This window comes from Gopherus evgoodei, chromosome 1 (assembly GCF_007399415.2).
Source record: "Gopherus evgoodei ecotype Sinaloan lineage chromosome 1, rGopEvg1_v1.p, whole genome shotgun sequence".
Lineage (NCBI taxonomy): Eukaryota > Metazoa > Chordata > Testudines > Testudinidae > Gopherus > Gopherus evgoodei.
The window spans coordinates 282,824,075-282,843,140 of record NC_044322.1 but is presented as its reverse complement, the minus strand read 5'-3'; the positions used below and the strand labels follow the sequence as shown (position 1 = coordinate 282,843,140).

The following is a 19,066-nucleotide window of genomic DNA, read 5'->3' as shown; positions in this document are numbered from 1 at the left end:
CTCATTGAAATATGACCTATCTCCACTGAGGCTTGCACAGTGGGATCTGGTTATGCAATGGAGGAAGGAATCCCATAGTTTTTCAGAGTCCAGAAGGGCACCATCAAGCTGGTCTACACATCCCCACTCCCACAGTGCTCCTATCAACATTGACTCTATTAGGATCTCTTGAAGTGTCAAACCATATGTCATAAAGCAGGCTTCCAAAATAGACTAGAGGACAGATAAGTACTTTGATATTTGGGTACCTTTTATTAATACTCTTAAGTAAAGTCACCTGCAAGAAAAGTATATCTATCCAGTTTCTTTGAATATTAATATTTGGTAGACACGCCTGATCTACTAAAAATGTGTACAGGTAGAGATTTCACCCATTTTAAGTGATTTTATTAAATTGACATGTCATGCTCACTCTAATATAGAATCATAGAACTGGAAGGGACTATGAGAAGTCATCTAGTCCAGTCCCTCTGCACTCAAGGCAGGAGTAAGTATTATCTGGACTATCCCTGACTGGTGTTTGTCCATCCTGCTCTTAAAAATCCCCAGTGATGGAGATTGCACAACCTCCCTAGGCAATTTATTCCACTCTGACAGGAAGTTTTTCCAAATGTTCAACCTAAACTGCCCTTGTTGCAATTTAAGCCCATTGCTTCTTGTCCTCTCCTCAGAGGTTAAGAGCAGTTTTTCTCACTCCTCCTTGTAACAACCTTTTATGTAAATGAAAACTGTTACGTCCCCTGTCTTTTCTCCAGACTAAACAAACCTAGTTTTTTCAATCTTCCCTCATAGGTCATGTTTTCTAGACCTTTAATCATTTTTGTTACTCTTCTGTGGTCTGTCTCCAACTTTTCCACATCTTTCCTGAATGTGATGCCCAGAACTGGACACAATAATCCAGTTGAAGCCTAATCAGCGCAGAGTAGAGGGGAAGAATTACTTCCTGTGTCTTGTATTAGCAGGAGTATTGGAAGCATCCCAGAATATTTGCTGTTTTTGCAAGTGTTACTGACTTATATTTAGCTTGTGATCCACTATGACCCCCACAGTACTCCTTCCTAAGCAGTCATTTCCCATATGGTAACACCCTGTCAAATACAAGGATCTGAAGACTATTCTGTGTAATGTTTCTTTAAAACAAAAGCTGTAATGAGGTTTCTTAAAGAACTGACCCATGCCTTTCAACCAGTCAGATTCCCCTGTTCTGTAAGATCTGTCACACTAGCTGGCTTAATGGGTCCTCCATTTGAGCCCAGGGCTACCTCTCCATGAAGTCTACCCTCCTGATGCCCATTCTCCAGAAGTATAGGAGATCCAGGTCCTTATGTGGAGTGGTCCTTCTTAAACAAGTAAAGGTTATGGTGAGGCAATATCTGAAATTCCTGCCTAAGAATGATCAGCCCATTCTTCTGCCAGTTTCTCTTCCCAAACAATGTTCTTCACTGAAAGCTTCATGTGTTCAGTGTGGTTAGAGCATTGTCCTTTTGCCTACCTAGGATCTTGCCAAAGCTATTTGTCATGTGCAGAAGATGAGGACAAACTAGTAGCTGTGCAGATGCTGTCTAAATGGGTTTTGGACTGCACGAGTGCCTGCTGTCTAAGAAATTCCCTCGGACACATTAAGTCTGACTCAACTCAAGCCCAGGTGATGACTGCTGGTGCCACCTTGAACAATGTCCCCTTGACTGAGATTTATAGGGCAGCAACTTGGAGTTCACTCCACACTTCTACCACCCTGCATCCATACCTTAGCGCATGTGTCTAGATCAGATGTAAGCTTCGGAAGGGTGGTCCTCCAATCTATATAAGTAGGACTTTTGCACACCTCCAGGAACAGGATACTCTGAGGACAATCAAAAGAATTTATTTACATTACAGTAACTGATTCTTTAAGATGTGTTGACCATACAGATTCCATGACCCATCTCTTTCCCTGCTAACTTGGGATTCTTCATTGGCAAAAGAACTAACATGTTTGAGGCTGCCCCACCCCTTATGCCCTCAGCTCTGATGGTCATGAGGGTATCCAGGACCCAAGCACTGCTCCAAGACACTGCTATTCAAAAGAATCCAATCGTGTGTGCATATGGCACATGTCCACACAGATTCTACTCTTTGTGCACGACTCAGAACCATGGTAACTGTAAGGTAAATAACCATTCTTTTCTAACCTTTGGGTAAGAGAGTTTTGTAAATGCCCTGGAACTTCAAATCTAGCCACATTCTGCTGTAGACTTTCTTTGTTTATTAAACATTCCAGGAATAAACACTAAAACTATTCTAAAACTCTTGATTTGTCTTGAGTAAGAACTTTTTAATGAGTTAAAAATTTCTCCTCTTGTTAAGAAATGGGGAGGAGCGGAAAACTTCTATTTCTACCACAGAAGAGTGCCAAATATAAAATTGAATCATTTTGCTCCTGTCTTTTTAAACTGGCATTTTGAGCAAAACAAGCACTTCAAAAGAAGTGACTAATTTTTGTGAGAACTTGACTTTCATGGGTGGCACAATAGTTTTAAGGAACACTTCTGATTTAAAAAAAAACTGTCAGTGGAATTGGGATTGGGACTGGAACAATATAACTTGCAGAACACATTTACAAGGCTTTATGCTAGGTAATGGATAAGCATTCAGTAATGAGCAAATTTGGTGACACAACTGACCCTTTTAAGACTGGCCTAGCACTTCCTTCACCCTAAAAGTGCTGCCCAGCCACCTTGATCCTTCTGCTTGTGGTGGGGTGTTCTAGTCCCCACTACTATGTTTGCAGTAGTATCTGCAGTGGGAACTATTTTAACAGGGCTCAAGGTACTTCATAAAGTTCTGATCACTTTAAAAAAAAAAAAAAAAGACAGCTGGAAACATCTACTCCTTTTGAAACTAGCCATCTCTAAAGTTAACCAGTTGGAACCACTGAACTAGGATAGGCTTCAAATTCCTGATACCAACTCAGTTCAAAACTTTGCAATTTATTTCTAGAATATATTTAATGTGCATAATTTTAAATTAAGATTAAGGTTTTATAATGCTGCCTCTAACTGAAATGGAATCACTTTTTGGAGGTATTTGCCTTCATCGGGGCCATTTTGTAGAAAACTTCTAGTAAAAGAAGCCAGACAAACCAGAAGACTGACTGCTTTTAGACTTAAGTTATGAACAGGAGAGTCTCCTAAAGCCCAGGCAAACTACAGTAAATTCTTAAATGTGATTCAGTAGTTTCTGAGATTTTGAAATATGAAAACAGAACAAGTATTTATATAGATGTTGCAATAACACATCCTTTGTATACAGTATTGGGGCAACAGCTCTTAGTCTCTGGAACCTCATGTCATGAGTAGCACGATGAAGCTAGCCTGCTTGATAGTGAAGACTTATCTAATAGTAGCTCAAAACTGAAGGCGTGTGGATTGCCCTTCTGTATAACTTAAATGGAATTCTTTACAAAGAAGTACAGTTTTCATACACAAGTGGCTTAAATGGGGAAAAAGGAGGAAACTTTCTAAACTGCTTTTAGTGATGTTTCCATTTTGGGAGACTTTTTTATATACTGTACACTACCGTATTTAAGCAGAAAATCTTAAAACTATGACAACTCTATCAATTTAAGAAACCAAGTATACTTATAATGGGTTGTAAAACTTAGGAAACACTAAGTTGCTAGTGTATAGTAGCAGTTTCCAAAACAGCAGCACCACCTGTCAGAGGCAAGAACACAAACCATATTATCCCTACAAAGACTGCATCAGCGCATAAATCCTCTGTACCAACAACTTCTAAACAACTCTTGTCAGAATGTCCATGTTGAGTAAGACTGCTAATTTTCTCAGTACTGAGAAGTCAATACTGACAAGCCCTAGTAGAACTGATCATGGCCCTGCAGGAGTTTGTTTTTTCCAGGGGCCTTGTTATATCTGAGATCCCAGTAGTCCCCCCTACTCGGTACTGGTACTGACTGCATCCCAAATCCCAGAATCAACAGCATCAGCGAGGTATTCACTTCCACTCTCCTTATCGGCTACATGAGTATCCAGCATATCCTCAGATAGGATGGCCACCTGGTCACTTTCTTGGCATTCTCACCATGGTTCCTCTGTCCACAAATTGGCAACTTCCCAGATACATCTTTGCTCTGAGCCTCCACTTCTGTGGTATAACCAGCCACGAGTTCCACCACACCACCGGCCATATGGAGATCTTTGGGTAGTCTACAGGCCCCATAGTTTCCATGTATCTGTTGTCACCAACTGGGAGTCTGAGGCACTGTCTTTCAGCCTCTATATCCAGAGCCTTAGAACCTGGTGAGAAAACTTGAGGAGAAGGAGACCAGACTAGGAGAGGAGGCCACACCACAAACAAATCTCATCTTACTCCCCAGACAAGGCGGTGTTGCTTCTCCACTGTCCATGGCAAACTATTTCAAACTCTTTCAGAACATCACAAAGAGGGTGATGGACACTGTAGATCCCTCTCATGGAGGTGAAGGACACCTGCCATAAGTCATTAGACATACTGCACATGTCCTCCTTGAGGATCACCCTCCCAATTAACTTGGTGCTTTTGGGTCCAGCTGAGGTAATACTGAGGCTGGTGTTTTCCATATCACCCAACATGCAAATGGCTGAGTAAAAACTACATACATGCCCAAGGATACAAATTTTTTTCACACCCTCCGTGTAATTTCATCATTGTGGATGGAGTGAATTCCCATGGCCACTAACATCACGTTAAATACTCCCATAAGATAGGCACTGGAAAAGACTTTGCTTGCCTTCCAAAGAAGTATACTTCTCAATAACCTTGCACTTCAGAATTGTGAATTACCAGGCCTTTATGGTAAAATATGACCACATTAATTATGCCAAATGTAACGTTTTTATTGACTACCTGCCAGAAGCACAATGAGAACAGTCCATTATCCATGAAGGGCAGTGAGTGGAGAGAACTGCACTAGATGCTGCAGATATGGCCGCCCCCTCAGTATCACAGCAATCATAACCATGATGCTTGTTGCATCACACCTTTTGAGGCTGCCAAAGAAGGTACAGACAATGTTTGAGGGCTCCAAATTGTTTGCAGGTAAGAGTGACACATCACTTCACTTTCTCAAAGACTCTAGGCCCACACTGAAGGATTTGGGGATCTGTATACTGAGACAAAAAAGAAAATTTAGTCCTCAGTCTTCTGACAAATCCTGGCATAGATAAGATACTCTGGAAGCTGATGAAAGGCCAAAAGGAAGTACTCTGTACTGGTAATGGTTCTGACTGAGGGTAAACCTCCGGGATCATCTGTTGGATGGTTGAACTGATATATGGAAATAGGCATCCTGGAGGTAGAGGGCAAGTACCTGCTGCAGCGCTACTATGAGCCACAACAAAAGTCTAAAGTTGAGAGGTGTAAACACTCTCAAGTCTCAACATCCCAGACTTTCACCTCAAAATACCAATTTTGATGCTCTGTTTAAGGCCCTGAGAGACAACTCCCTACAACAACTGCAACTCACTAACTATTTGTGTCCCTTTGAATGCTGGCTTGCTCTGTTCCTCCAAAATTGGGAAAACTGACTGATGGGTCCTGGGCCTGGCCTATGGGGTCGGGAATTGATCTAAGATATGCAACTTCAGCTAGGAGAATAGTATAGCTGAAGTCGTCGTATCTTAGATCAACTGAGAATTACTTACTTCATGTCCTCACAGCACAGGATCGGCCACCGCTCCCCTGTCGATTTTGCCTCTGCCTCTTACTGAGTTGGAGTTCAGCAGTTGACAGGAGAGCGATAGGGGATAGACTTATAGTGTCTATACTACACATGCTAAATCGATCGCTACTTGCTGATCGAGTGGGCAGTGTAGCCTCCAAGGATACGTCTATCTCCAATAGATTCTGTATCCATTTTACCTCCTTCTCTCCCCATCCCTCTTCTGGGAACCTTCTCAAGAGTGACTTAAGATGAGAAATAGGTTACCTGCTCTGCCTGAGTGCTATAGAGCTCATTCTGGTACACCTCTGAGGTAAAGGCTTTTATTCTGATATAGCCTGATCGCCAAGAAAAGAAGTTGGAGACGATACTGGATCTCATAGCATTGAACAAATATGTGAATGCATAAATTCAAGATGGTCACACTAGCAGTGATTTTTTTTTTTTTAAATCTGTAGAACAAGGAGACTTGCATCTTGCCCTCTACCTCCAGGATGCCTATTTCCACATATCAGATCAACCATCCAACAGATGATCCCTGAGGTTTACCCTCGGTCAGAACCATTACCAGTACAGAGTACTTCCTTTTGGCCTTTCATCAGCTTCCAGAGTATCCTATCTATGCACCCTGGGAATCATGATTTACCCATACTTAAGCAGCTGTCTCCTCAGAACCCTCTCCTTCAAAGATGCTCTATGGGCCATCCAGGGAACTATGGATGTATTCACAAAGTTGAGTCTACAAATCAATGTCCAAAAATCAACCTTAACTCCAGTACAGCACTTAGTGTTTATAGGGGCCAATCTCTCCCCAACACAGATTTCACAGCCTGACCACTCTGAGACAGTTCTGACATTGCCTCCAGTTTCTTGGGCATGGGGAGGCAGGCTTGTTAGTAATACCTCCTCTGTAGTCTGGCAGGAGATATCTGCAGCCATGACTCAAATCTGTCTACAGACCAAACACAGACAGATTATCATAGAATATCAGGGTTGGAAGGGACCTCAGGCGGTCATCTAGTCCAACCGCCTGCTCAAAGCAGGGCCAATCCCCAAATGGCCCCCTCAAGGATTGAACTCACAACCCTGGGTTTACCAGGCCAATGCTCAAACCGCTGAATTATGCCTCCCTCTTACAAACCTCTGTCGATGCCCTTCAGGGTCACACTCCCTGGAATGGTGGAAAGACCCAACAAATGTCTGTGTGAGGGTCTCGTTCACACCCCCCCACACACACGTTGCTTCTGACTACGGACACATCCATGATAGGCTGGGAAGCACATGTGAACAACCTCAATGCTCAGGGCAAGTGGTCTCCCATGAAGGTGACTCTCCATATTAATCTACTCGGATTCAGTGGTCAGATGCATGTGCTCACTTTCTCCCACTGCTCAGGGACACGCACACATAAAATCATGACAGACAACAGTGTGCATGTACTCAAACTGCCAAAGGGGTGCCAAGTCATCCCCACTGTGCACAGAAGCGCTAAAGGGATGGAATTGATGCATTTGCCACAATTTTTAAGACCTGTTGGAGTTTTTCTTTAGTGGGGAACTCCAGGGAATTGAGTCTGTGCTCACCAGGGAATTGGTGGGAGGAAGAAGTCGGGGAAATCTGTGTGTGTTAGATTTACTAGCCTGACTTTGCATACCCTCTGGGTGAAGAGGGAAGTGCTTGTGTTTCCAGGACTGGAAATAGGAGAGGGTGGAGTCCCTCTGTTTAGATTCACGAAGCTTGCTTCTGTGTATCTCTCCAGGAACCCAGGGAGGGAACACCTGGAGGGGGGAAGGGAAATGGTTTATTCCCCTTTGTTTTGAGACTCAAGGAATTTGGGTCTTGGAGTCCCCAGGGAAGGTTTTTGGGGGGACCAGAGTGCCCCAAAACACTAATTTTTTGGGTGGTGGCAGCTTTACCAGGTCCAAGCTGGTAACTAAGCTTGGAGGTTTTCATGCTAACACCCATATTTTGGACGCTAAGGTCCAAATCTGGGAAGGAGTACAGAATATAACAGCAGACAGTTTGTTGCAAGTTTTCACATGAGCACAAGTGGGGAATGAACCCAACAGTCCTCCACAGCATATTCTATCAATGGAGGACCCCACTGATAAATTTATTCACTGCTTATCTGAACAGGAAATGCCCACTCTATATTGCTCTATAGCCAGACTTGGAAAATGCTTGTTAGGAGACTCTCTGCGTCTCCCATGGGACAAGGGCCTCCCATACTCCTTTCCCTGTTTCTTCTGCTGCAGATGGTCCTGATAAAGAGAAAGCAAATGTTATACTGATTGCTCCTACCTGGCTGAGACAGATGTGGTACCTGTACCTGTCACAGCTTGCGATGTGTCCATCAATCCATCTTCAAGCCACTCCTTACCTCCTCTCACAGGATAAACTCTCCATCCAACCTGCCGATACTCTGGCTCAAGGCTTGGCTCCTTCGTGATTCCAACACAGAGCTACTGCTCTGAGGAGGTGTAGGAAGTGCTACTAAACAGCAGAAAATTAGCTGCTCATCTCACTTACCTTGCAAAAGTGGTCAAGGTTTTAGGTTTGGTCCAAACAAATCACCCTGACATCTTCTGTCCTCCCTGTGATGTTGGACTACATACTAGATCTCAAGAGGACAGAGCTATCCCTCAGTTTGCTCAAAGTACACCTTTCGGCCATAACGGCTTTCCATCAACAGATAAAGGGATACTCTGTTTTCACTCACCCAGCTACAAATAGATTTTTCCAAACCAGATACCCCATTCCAACATAGGATCTAAATCTAGTTTTAAAGAGCCTAACTAGACTGCCTTTTGAACCTGTGGCCACCTGCTTGATTACCTACTTGTCAGTGAAGATGGCATTCCTAATGGCCATCACCTTGGCAAGGAGAATAGGGGAGATTGCGGCACTAACGACACCCCGCCCCTCCTTCATGTTATTCTTTAAAGACTAGGTCACTCTTAGGCAATATTCAAGTTCATCCCCAAGGCATCCTCATCTTGTCACATAAACCAACGCATTCACCTCCCCACCTTTTACCCATAGCCTCACCATGACAACATTCCCTACGTAAAAGGATAAATGGACACAAGTCAGATACTCGGAATGGCAATATACAAAAACCTGTAGAAGAACACTTCAGCCTCCCTGGACACACACTAGCAGATTTAAAGGTAGCCATCGTGCAGCAAAAAAAACTTCAGGACCAGATTTCAAAGAGAAGCTGCTGACCTTCAGTTCATTTGCAAATTTGACATCATCAGCTCAGGATTAAACAGTCTGTGAATGGCTAGCCAACTATAAAAGCAGTTTCTCCTCCCTTGGTATTCACACTTCTTCTGCTAGAACAGGGCCTCATCCTCCCTGATTGAACTAACCTCATTATCTCTAGACTGATTCTTGCCTGCATATTTATACCTGGTTCTGGAAATTTCCACTAGATTCATCTGACGAAGTGGGTAGTCATGCACGAAAGCTTATGCTCCAGTATGTCTGTTAGTCTATAAGGTGCCACAGGACTCTGTCACTTTTTACATGACAACAGCGAGGCTATACTACATACACTCAACATTAGGAGGACCTTGGCCTTCTATTTTGACAGGATGAAAGCCTTTAAGAAATCACCAAAGCTCTTCCTCTCCATTGCAGAAAAGTCCAAAGGCTCTATGATATCAGCCCAGAAATTCTCCAAATGGATCTTGAACTGTATTAACCATTGCTGTCGTGCTTGCAATAGATTATTTCCATCTGGAATCCATACACATTCCGTGAGATCAGTTTTTCCATGCATGTTGCCTTCCTCAAGAATGTTTCTATCTCATAAATTTGCAGGGTAGCAACTTGGGCATCTGATGCTCATATATTTGCAGAACACTATACGATTGCATCGGAAACAGAGTCTCCAGCAATCTTCGGCTCCACAGTGGTGTCGTCCATAAAAGACTCTACTCTGAAGCCCCAACCTCCCATCAGAGATACTGCTCGGGAGTCACCTACAGTGGAGCACCCATAGGGACACTACTCAAAGAGGAAGTTATTCACCTTGTGCAGCAACAAGGGTTCTTTGAGGTGTGTCCCTATGGGTGCTCCAAAACCGATCCTCCTCCTCCTCCTCCTCCTCCTCCTCCTTCAGAGTTCTCAATGGAGACATTGCAGTAGAGAAGGAACTGAGGGTGGTTTACCCATGCAGCGCTAATTAGCCTCATCACACGTGTGGGCCAAACAGACACTGCTACCAAAGATCGCCGACCAGAATGGCAGGGATGCAGACACACCTGAAGTGGAGCAACCATAGGGACATAATCTCAAAGAACCACCATTATTACACAAAGTGAGCAACTTTCTCTTCTCATGCTGAAAACTGGGTACCAAGGCTCCCTTCCTGCTTTATGGTGGAGCTAAAACCTTTTTATCTTCAAGCCTTGTTAGTTTGACATACTGTACGCATGTCTTTCTCTTCCCCCAGCTCCTGGGAAAGAATATTCTAGATTGCTGCTCAGTGTCAGTCCTCAGTTAGGACCTGCTGGCCTTAGAGCTTTAAATAGACTTGCTCCAAGGAGGTTGCTAAGATGGCATTGGACTCAGGAGAGGATGACCTGCCAGCTGATCTCGCTCCTGTTACAAGACAGGAAAAACAGAAGCTATCTAATTTCTCTGAACAATTTGTTTTATATACTTCTGTCACATCCCTTCTTACTAATTTCCTAAAGTAAATAATCCCAGTTTTTCCCCTTCACTTCATACTTGTTGCTGCTTTTTGGAATCCCCTCTATTTCTGCAATATTTTTGAGATGAGGTGACCAATACTGCACGAGTATATAAAAGGTATTACAATTTCTTACACTCAATCCTATTCCTTATGCATTTTAACACCCTTTTTTTCCCCCTACAACTGCACCTAGAGCAGAGGTCTTCTTTGAGCTGTCTACAGTGACACTTAGGTTCTAAATTAACATAGCAAAGAAACCTTGTAAAGAGTATGAGCACTTCAGTTTTTCCCCTCCCATGTGCATTATCTTGCATTATCAACACTGAATTTAAATTTTCATCCTGTTGCCTGTTTGCCAAGTTTGCTTAAGTCTCTCAGTCCTCCCTGGTCCTGACTAATCTAAACTGAGTCATCTGCAAATTTTGCTACCACACAACTTGCTTGAATTTCCTGGAGGCACCCTGCTTGTTATTAACCCTTCACTGGTGAAAACTGACCATTTAATTCTACTGTCTTATTTTCTAGCCAGTCTTTTACCTATGCCTCAGGACTTGCACAAGAGGCTACTAAAAATCAGGCAGGACCTTTTTGGACGTCTAAATTTAACTGGCTCTTCTATATCCATTACTTTACTGACATGATCAAAGAATTCTAAGATTGGTGAGAGATGATTTTGCTTTGTAGAAACCATGCTGATTAGATCAGTTGCGTCATGATCTCCCAGATGTTTGAACTAATTAAAAATAGGGTTGTTCTATTTGCCAGGTACAAGTGTAAGACTTACTGATCTGTAATTCCCTGGATCACCTCTGAAGCTTTTTCCAGTGTAAAATGCAACTTTCCTAAAATGACTAAAAATGACTAAAAGTCATTTTCAGACTAAAGCCTGAGTTGCTGGAAGATTTGACTAAAACTGCTAAATGATTAGACTAATATGTTCTTTTAAAACTTATTACTCTAAGCCAGCAGTTCGCAACCCACAGCCCAATTAGCACACAGCTGCAGCCCACTTGTGTGCGAAAGGCCGTGGCCTCGCAGGTACAGGTTACTAGCTGGCTGGTCGCCCAGCGCTGTGACGTCTGGGCTGCCCTGCCGGGCAGGGTGAGTCAGAGTCACCGGCCAGCCCCACACGGTAGGGCTAATGCCCAGCCCCATATAGCCAGGTTCAGTGTTGGGGCTGCTGTCAGGCCCCGCACCCAGGGCTCCACTCCTGGCCCCACTTTGTGGAGGGATCTCTGGGTTGGAGGCACGGGGGGTGGGGGAGGAGTCTGTGTAGTTTTTAACCTGTGGCCCAGGTAACAGTTTGAGAACCACTGCTCTAAGCAGTTAAATACTTCTTACCAATTCAAACTGATTTTGTAAGAAAGTCCCTGTGGCGTTTGATGTAGGGAGGAGCCATACTCGTATATTTGTAGTGAAGTGTGCTAATCTAACTCTGCCAGACTTCTGGAACCCAATTTAACATGGTCTGTCAGACTAGGGTGCCTTAGAGTTGGGAGAGAGTTGAAAAACAAGCAAGCAAAACAAATCTCAGTTTACTTAAAGCTTTTCTGGATCAGATGAAACATAACCTAACTATATACTAAAAAAAAGTTGTCAATTGGGTAGCTTCTGGAATGGCACAATTTTCTCAGTTCACTGAACCATTCTATGGAATTCCAACTGCATGACTCTTAACATTTTTCTGACTTTCTCAAATGACAAATGTCTTGGTACTGTTGGACGCAAACCAACAGGGTTCCTTTATGAAGAAAATCTGTTTGCCGCAACTGTAGCCACGCTCTCCATTAACATTACTTCCAGTAAACTCTCATTTTTACTACAGAATAGCTGGTTCTTTCAGACTTCAGATTCTTGGAGTGGCAAGAAGAGACCACTTCTTCTGGAGATAATAAAAAATGAATAATTTCTAATCTTGTACAATAAAGTTTAGAATTGCCACATGCTAAAAAGGGTATTGTTAAAAAATACAGGTTTCTGTATTTCAGGCAATTTACTAAATTGCCAAGTTTTGCTTGCATGCTGAGAGAGTAGACTGGTCAAATAAGAATGTCTGGGCAGCTGCACTTCATCAGAGCAGAACGACGAGAGAAATTCCATCTGAAGTTACAGTAGACACAGGGACCTCTAATGAATTACATAAGGCAGTAAATATTCTGAGTTTCAGCTGTATTGTTCAGTGGTATACAAAGGATTATTTAGTAAGTATGCTCAACAGAAGGCTCACTGCTGTCTGCATTGAGGGTATGACTACACTAAAAGCAGCCAGAGCAGGACATACGTGGTGCTGTAGCATAGACACCTATTACATCGACAGTTTTTCTATTATTTTGTAAGTAGCTAGGTCAACGGACGAATTCTTCCATCAACTTAGCTGCATCTAAGTGGGGGTTAGTAAACCAACTCCATTAGACAGGGTGTGAAACTGCCAACTGTGACCAATATAGGTAGGTCAACCCTAATTTTCAGATGTTTACAAAAAATGTTTTTTTTATAAACTGTGCTCAAAGCTGTGTAGTAATAGTTCTAGCAAGCTGTTATGCATTCAAAGCAGCTGGCTGTGTATTCTGCAGTAACTTCAGGCCCAATCTTATTACTAAATTAGTGGCAAAACTCCCATTGCCTGGAATAGGATTGAGCTCAGTCCTAATCGTCCAAAGATGCTTCATAAAGAACACCAGCCATCTGCCTTTGTTTAAAATAAAATAAAATAAAAAAATGGTCACTTTAGTGGTAATGAGAGCTCACTATAAAGCAATATACAGTGTCGCTTAGCAGCTTGTTAAAACCTCTGCATGCTTTTGTCTCCTGTCTGAGCTTCTCATTAAAATCCATCTCCTTCCTTAAATATCTCAAAGGCATAAAACGCCATCGATTATTCTGATTCTTTAGCTAGGACAGGAAATAGGAATTGAAGGCTGGAAAATTATTTTACAGTACTGGGAATTAATGTATTATATACATTATATCAAAAGGCCATACTGACGCCTGGTATACAGTGGAAAACTAAGTTGGCTTAAATACATCGCTTAGGGGTGTGAAAATCCACAACTCTTGAGTGGCCTAGTTAAGCCAACTGAACAACCAATGTTCCATCACTCTAGCTACCACCTCTCAGGGAGGCGGATTACCTAGAACCCTTCCTATTGGCATAGGTAGCATTTATGCTGAAGTGTTGCAGCTGCAGCAGTGCTGCTGTAACATTTCAGGTGTACAAAACCCTTTGTTATAGCCTCATCTGCAAATGGGTTTGCTACCCTTGAGTTGTAAATCAGTAATCTGAACAAACTGCAAATCCAAACCTAAGTGTAAAGCATAAAATAGTGCCTCTTCACTGGAAATATCTCAAACTATTTGTAGATATGAAAGTGAAGAAAACTAGGTAGATAGTGATTTCTCTTGTATAGGAGGTGTGCCGAGAAGCTATTTCTAAAATAAAACTCTGAATTTTAGCATTGCCAACTCAAAAAATAGAGATGTAAACTACAGGTGTGGGGATCCCGAAGATAGGTTCGGGCATGACTTAAATCTGTATTTGTGAACCATGTACAATGTAAGTATTGTGTCCAGATTATATGAATTGCCCTCACTCAACTCTGCTTGGCATATCAGGTATCCTAAAATGGTATTAGAGTCCTGCCTGTTGATTTACCCAGTTGACAGTGTTCTCAGGCATCACTGGCTGGACGACTTCTTCTTATGGAATGACTATTGACCTGTTAAAGGGGTTTATCTTGGTTCTTTAGTTTGAATTTATTACTTAGCCTTGGTAAAGTATGGCTCTAATGCTTCCATTTATTTCATTCTACTTACCTTAACTCGCTTTGTCCCCTGTTTGGTTTCTTTCTAATGTGTAAATAGCTTACGAGGAATGTGGCAAATAAAATAACATTTAGGTCTGGATGCATAGGAGTTCAGCTATTCTTTGTTCTCTGCAGTTTGGTGCTAATATGCTCTTGCACACAACCTTAAGTCAATAAGATCAGATATGTATCTTCCTATTCCTATTCGGTCCACAAATTATTGAATAGACAAATTTTTTGACCCACAAGCATATTCAGACGCCAGAAAGTTTGGGGTCATTTTGAAGTAATATAATGGTGTCTAGGTAAATATTCTACAGTATCCGCTGATAAAACTGTGCAAGCAATATAAAAATGGATTACAGCAACTCCTTTACAAAATCACAAGTCAGACTTCAGTTTTGAACTAAAAAAAAAAACAAAAACCTGACATGGTAACACTTTATTCTTTTTCTTTTGTAGGCTGGAGTAAAAGGAAAACTAGGCAGACTGCTGGGGATATTTGAGGTGAGCTATTTAAAAACAAAGAAACCCAAACCCACATACCTAAAACAGATGTGTCGACTGTGCAAGTTGATAGGCTGGTGAAACCGACATCTGTGCAGTAGTACCAGATTTGAAGTTCTCTGAGAAAGTCAAGTGTTACTTGTTTTGATCTTACAAAGCAGATTTAAAGTGGTTAAAAGAAAAAAAAAGTTAGAAAAGGAGGTGGGGAAATGGGCTTGTGCTTTTTTGCTTCTCTGATGTTTAGGGCCTGGAAAGTAGGAAGTCTTCAAGATGTTGGAAATCCAGGTGTTCTCTTCCCAATTTTCCTGGAAGAAATGTATGGATATCTGAAGAATTAATAGGCTTGACACTTGGAAACCAAAAAAGTGAAACCAGACTTTTAAATTCAGACTAAAGATTTTCTTCAGCACCCAGCTTTCTAAAATAGCCATAGATCTTTAGCCAGAAAATACCACCAGATTATCTGGTCTGACCACCAGTATATCACAGGTCACTGAACACTACCCAGCCACCTGCACACTAAAAGCCCACTGGAATTAAACCGAAGTATTACTGCCCTTGTAAGACTTCTCTGTTGTATGCCACATAGAACAGGAGAGATAAGGGTGAACCAGTGCCTGAAGCCCCTGAAATCAGAGAATGAGACCCAGATGTTTCTAGCAAGTGACTAGTTCCAAACTGCAGGGAAGGTGGGGGTTTTTTGGTTTGTGGTTTGTTTTTGTGTTTTTAAACAAACCAAAAAAACCTAGTCACTGCTAGTCTGGCCGGCGGGAGGGAAGAATTCCTTCCTGATCCTGAATGTGGGCATCAGTTAGTTGTTGAGCACGTGAGCAAGACTTGAGAGAATGCTTGATACCACTTTAGACCACTGGCCAATACCATCCAATGTCCCTTCTCCAGCTGTGGCCATCTCTGGTGCTTCATATGAAAGACGAAAAAGAAATCGGTCAAAATATCAGTGGGGGCAACTCAGATTCAATACCTAGTCCTTTTAAGGTCTCTCAGAGCTTTCAGTCCATTTCCTTGGTTTTACTTTTGGTTTCACGCAAGACAAGATTGAACATTCTTAGTATATTGGAGATTTAAAAATTCAATTCTAAAAATCAGGCTTTCTCAAAAGCAAAAAATCCCAAAAATAACAAATTCCTTTGTCCTTGAAGTGTGGGTGACAAAGGGACCCAATCTAGTCAGCTTGAGTTACTTTTTAACTTCTGGTACTACAACTGTATCTTCCAATTTTTGTAGTTTGACAGTCACTGTTATCCTGTTTTTTAAAAATGTTTCCCCTGATGCTTTGTGGCAGACCCACACAAATGGGGAACTGATGATACAAAATAATGTCAAATGCTCACAAAGAATTGGAGACTAAAACCTCCAATTTTTGCTATAGTTACTTTAAACATTGGTTGCAACAGTAACATATTAGGTTCTTTATCCCTTTAAAAGAGTAACAGATCAATAGCTTCAAAGACAAGTGGAGTCTTCCCCTGCTCCACCATCAAACCGAAGCTGAGTAGATGTGTTAATTATATTTGCCATATAAAAGCCTTGCTGGGTACTTGTAAATAAATAGCTTATATTAACAAGGCCAAAATAACTAAAATAGTTATATGGTTCAATTTTAATACATAGTACAATATGCACTTGAAGCGCCACTTAAGTGTGTGGTGGGATCCATTAAATGATGCCACGCTGTCCTGGAAAACGAATGCTATATAAAATAAAAGGTGCCTACTGAAAAAGGCATGTTGAACATATTGCATTGACTGGCCATTGTATGAAAACAGATTTATTAGGCGAAGGTGTTACATATAAATGGATGCTGTCTGGCACAGGAAATTAACTTTTATATAAAGAAAGGTAGAGTGAATTACATCTACTACAAAAGGTTCTAATGTAATAATTTTACCATTATTTCATGACTGAAATCTACCACATGTACTTGAACGCCTTGCCAGTATGAAAAATAAGTGGGGTGATCTTAAACTAAATTGGAGTAAATAAAAATAGATGAAATTTGTCAACAAGAAAATAGTCTTAGTATAATTTTGCTTCTTTAAAGGAAATTACTGTTTAGGATTACAGATTGTTAAAGAACAGATTTAAAATTACAAATCTTATTTTACATAGACTCTGACAGTAGTTCTCAATTTCCACCTTATTTACCTCCCAAAACCATGCCTCTCAAGGACTGATTCTCAGACAGTAGCTTGGCTAATGACATAACACATCAAGCAATGCAGTGAATGTAGCTTTATTTTAGATGGTGGTTATGCCAACTGTTTCACAAGTTCTGAACTGAAGTCCTAATAAGTGTTTAGAAACCTATAACTGCCTCAGAGGAAGACAAACATAATATACCTTGCATACTTCGATATGCTATATTATGGAGAGCAGAAATTCCTTGAGATAGCGGATAGTAAGCTTGGATATATAGTACTGATGTTCAGAGTAACTTTTAGTCTAGTTAAACTACAAGTGCTTCTATTTTAATCTGGCTCTTGTCTGTTTTCCATATTGTGCAGCAGTCAGTTCCATAGGCTGATACCCTGTTTCAAAATTTCCAGTCGTGTGCTGTCAGACTGTTGAACTGCAATGACTGTTGGACAGTTACGAAGCATCAACAGATAAAAACTAGAATTAAAATTAAAACAAATTCACTTGATTGTCAGATATCTAGTTTTAAGACATGAGTTTAAAAAATATGGTTTCATATACCATAGGAGATAAAAATATGGCTTCAATGTCTAAATGATGTCCAAGTACTCACATTCCTAATTTTTTCTTTCTTCTTTGAAAACCCAGATAGCTTCAAATTTTCTTCCTTCTTTGGATCTTAAATGGCAGTCTGAGTAGAGATATACAATTTTTCTGTGTAGTGGTATGAAATATATATTGAGAGAGGCACTCGCATTACAAGAGTTCAGAATCAAATATTAAGTGGAGTTTATCTAGAGCAGCAACCTGCCAGTGAACAGACTTTAAAAAAAAAAAAAAAGGCATTTTATCCTACTTATACGCTGAATGACAAACTTTGAATCAGCTAAGACATAAACGGCCCAGGGATACACGTCCATCTTTGGAAATGGCAAAAATCTGTCTCCCATACTTAAATATCCCTTTCACATTCCATGTCAAATACCACCAACAGAAGTTGGACCAATAAAAGATATTACCTCACCCACCTTGTTTCTCTAACATCTTGAACAGTACAATACTCTTTCCTCTTGAGGAGGATACTGTGGAACTGATGGATTGATGCCCAAGTCACCTGGAGTGAGGCAGAGAGATTACTGCATCTGCTATATCTACTTTAGCTGTAGGTTTCCAGAAACCAATAAAATGCTGCTTGGTTAATATTTTCTCCAAGTTCAGCCACTGTTCACGCGAGTGTCACCATAGTATCCAAATATTTCAGAGGTAAACTAGATATGCATGAGATCGCTAATAGGTAGACTTTTTGGAATCTTCTGTGCTTTTTTTTTGTTCCTAAATTTGTATAGTTTATATACACAGACTATCATTTTTGGTACAAAATCTTACACAGATAGGATTTGTGGCATGCCCTAAAGGTCATCAAATTTGGATTAGCCTAGTTGCGGGCAGCCTGTTCCTCTGGAGCCCCCCCTTAACTGAGAACACTCACAATATTCTTTGGTACCTCTGTTCTTTGTTGCTTTCACTTTATTGCTCAGATTGTTTCATAGTGTAGCCTTAGCATTTCTTTTAGGCTACATCTAATACTATAGGACTCCTAGGTCTGCCTACGCTGCTGCTTAAGTTGATGTGAGTTACTGCGTCGCTCAGGGATGTGAAAAAATCACGTCACTGTGCAATGTAGCTTATCTCGACCTAGTGTGGTGTCTGCTCTGCATTATGTAAGCAGGAGATGCTCTGCCTCCAACTTAGCTTTCACCTCTCGAGGAGTTGGAGCACTGAAGTCAACAGGAGAGCACTCTGCCATGAACTTATCGCATCTTCACCAGACCTGCTAAATCAGTGCTGCTACATCGATCACAGCAGCACTAATTTAGCATGCAGGTCTAGACAAGCCCTTGGACTAGGTAACAGCTGTACCATATCTGTCTAGTTACTCATCTCTTATCTGGCTCTTCAGTTGGAGGCATGGCTGCACCTTAAACAGCTTCACTCCCCTAGATAACTGACTTCAGTTTTAGGGCATGTTGGATGGAGCTCCTTACCAGCTAATATATTTAACTTTTTCTAAATTGGAGGCAATTTGTAATGCCTCATCTCTAAAGCAAAGCTAGAAGGTAAGGAACTGGCCACTATACCTCTCTTAGGAGAAGAGGTTAAAGCTAGGAGTTAAGCTACATATCTGAATAGTTTGTT

The 19,066-nt window shown here is 41.4% G+C and overlaps 1 protein-coding gene across 2 annotated transcripts in view; it reads left to right on the top strand.

Annotated features, from left to right (window-relative positions):
* NUDT4 (nudix hydrolase 4) overlaps positions 1-19,066 on the top strand; it is a 62,211-nt gene that overhangs the window by 32,562 nt on the left and 10,583 nt on the right. For both annotated transcript variants that reach the window (XM_030548555.1, XM_030548554.1), the window contains exon 3: positions 14,669-14,713. In XM_030548555.1, the coding sequence (XP_030404415.1) occupies positions 14,669-14,713 (45 nt within the window). The remainder of the gene's footprint in view (positions 1-14,668; positions 14,714-19,066) is intronic.